A 2,571-nucleotide genomic window follows, 5' to 3' on the forward strand; every position below is an offset into this window, starting at 1 on the left:
CAAACTATTTACAAGAGAATGCGCGGAAAAAAGTCTTATTCTAAGTAGCCGTATGGAACGGAGCGTCGCTCGTCGATAAATCTACGCTTCAGCAAAACCGGCGAGCAGATTTTTGATTCGTCCCGCGTCACAACTTCGTGAAACGCGGTGCGACAAATCGCTCTAAAATGCAGATTTATCGACACATTTTCTACTTTTCTTTCTCTTCTCATTAACAATTCCCTAACGCTATTGAAATTAATTATGCGGGAGGTTGCGGAATTTAGAGTTATTCCCTTGATTTTACACACCTCCCGCGCGCCACCGTCCAGAGTACGAACTACGTACGCGTGAAATTTCGGGCCACCGGATACAAACGACTCGATGTAACTACCACGGCCGTAGCCTTCAAGCTCGTCCGTCATATTGCCCAGGAAATTTCCCGTACGCGGTTCGTATTCGCCGGGTTCTCCGCTGCTCACATAAATACACGAATCTGTATTGTAATAAAGAACACGCTCGCCTAAACGTTCTAAATATTCGTACAGTTTCAATCGCGCCTGTGCCGTCGTGTACGCCGCTATTATCACGTTGGTAATCGAAGAGGGTATGACCGCCTCGTCCCGCATTTGCCACAAAACATATATTACCTCGTCATTCACAGGTAATATATCGGTTACCTCGTGCTCGGGGCTTGACAATAGCGATACGAGACGTTCTTGCAACTTTACCACCTCGGTACTCGGCAAGTTCGATCGTTGCCCGAATTTTCCCCAAAACGAATTGAGGCACAGCTTTGCGACCGAGCGTAAACCCGGATTTTGCGCAATGTTTGCTCTATCTAGAGCGATATCCTCGACTGTTTCGTATTCTCGAAGATATCGTTCTTTAGATTGGTCGTCCACGCATTCGCTCGGCCATCCGCTCGCCTTTTGCTTTAATTTCAGAAAACAGTTTATGTATTCGGCAAATAATCCCCCCTGACGCGTATCAGCGTCGTATCGGCTCGTATCGTATTTCCATATCTCGCTCACTGCAGTCACGAGATAACCCTTCTCCACAGCTTTGCGTAATTCGCACGATACCCACACGTTTTCGAATTCACGATCGCGCGGATTTTCGTGCGAGCACTGTGTCTGCTAGAAGTTTTCGCAGCAACTGCGACACAAGACAAACAGTAGTTTGCCCTGCACGCGGTACGGGAGTACAGGGTGAAAGAGATTGCGCGGAGGAAGCACTCTACAACGCACAAGCCCCTCGACCGCGGAAAAATCGACACCGGGCATCGCTCCGATAAGCGAGGCGCACTCTTTTTGTCCGACAAAAATTTTCGGATGTCCAATCGGGAAAGCGCCGGTTTTCAACACGTAAAGGTATAGAGAACACACGTCTACGTAACGTATTTTCTCCATACCCGTAACTTCGCGCCGAATTGCGATGTTTCCCGTTCGACCGCAGAAAAACGCGTCACGCGGTAAAAGCGGTTCAGCCGCGAGCATCGGATGTTGGTCTAAAAACGCTCGCATTTCGCGATTTTCCCGCGTATCGCGATCAAAAGCGCACTCCCATTTCTCCGTCACGATGTACCTTCGTTTGCGAAGACGCCATGACGTTGTCAGTGTACGCTCGTATCGCAAGTTCATCGTGTCGTACACTTCGCGTTCCCCCGTGCAGAGACGTTTGTCGCGTTCCGTTTTAAAACACACGGGACACTCGTGCCAAAAGCAGCCGTGGTATTGCAACACGTGACGCTCACCGTTCGCCGTCTCGTAATACCCGTCGACGGGAATGCCTCCGACTTCCGCGAGACGATGTTCTCGCCCGTGACCCGCGTGAACAATGATGCGGCCAAGCTCGCGCTCCTTCCACACCAGCCACTGCAGAGCTTTGCGGGATTGCGTATCCGCGAGGCAATATCCGCCGCAAGGAATGACGCCGATCTCTTCCTCACGTAAAAAGTTTTTGCGGGAAACGCGCATACATGTGGAAGCGATGGTCGTGCATTCTTCGAACGGACATACGTTTTCGCGCTCGAGAAATATCTTGCGGAAAGCCATGCACGCTCGCCGCAAGATATCAACGTCGTTACGACAATAACGAACTATCTCGCGTTGAAAGTCAAAACCTGCGTTTTCGCGCATCTGTTCCGCGTGCCACAACAAAAAACGTTCGCGTTCTTCGCTAGACATACTATCTGGCGAGTAATATTTAACGGCTGGTAACGGACCGACGTACGACTAATTTGCGAGTGTGTTAACCCTTGTGTGCGCACCCGGTTACCCGGGTGCCCACCACTGCTGATTTTTGCATGTAAGTGGGTTAAAAATGAAAATTTTGCTTTGTACGCCCGGATCGTCGTTATTTAACTCATTTTTAAGCAAATGGTGCATTTGGAGATTTTTAAGAAGTTTTTTAAGCACAAATAATCTAGTTTAAAGTATACATATGCCGCGGACGCACCCGGTTACCCCGGTACCCACCATAGAAAAATTCAATTTTGAGTGAACTATTAGCTTTTTTTATTAATTTATTTGATTTATGCGCGTGAAATGAGTTGCGTAATAATAGAATACATGAAAATTTATGTAAAAA

At 48.3% G+C, this 2,571-nt stretch overlaps 1 protein-coding gene across 1 annotated transcript in view; it reads right to left on the reverse strand.

The window, feature by feature from the left end:
- Positions 1-35: 35 nt before the first annotated feature.
- LOC109861322 overlaps positions 36-2,571 on the reverse strand; it is a gene marked incomplete at its 5' end in the record, with an annotated part of 13,726 nt that continues 11,190 nt past the window's right edge. Inside the window, 3 exons of the mRNA XM_020440909.1 lie at positions 36-914; positions 1,014-1,118; positions 1,230-2,173. Coding sequence (XP_020296498.1) covers positions 36-914; positions 1,014-1,118; positions 1,230-2,173 — 1,928 coding nt within the window. The remainder of the gene's footprint in view (positions 915-1,013; positions 1,119-1,229; positions 2,174-2,571) is intronic.

Source organism: Pseudomyrmex gracilis, unplaced genomic scaffold (assembly GCF_002006095.1).
Source record: "Pseudomyrmex gracilis isolate BER0280 unplaced genomic scaffold, ASM200609v1 scaffold_687, whole genome shotgun sequence".
Taxonomy (NCBI): domain Eukaryota; kingdom Metazoa; phylum Arthropoda; class Insecta; order Hymenoptera; family Formicidae; genus Pseudomyrmex; species Pseudomyrmex gracilis.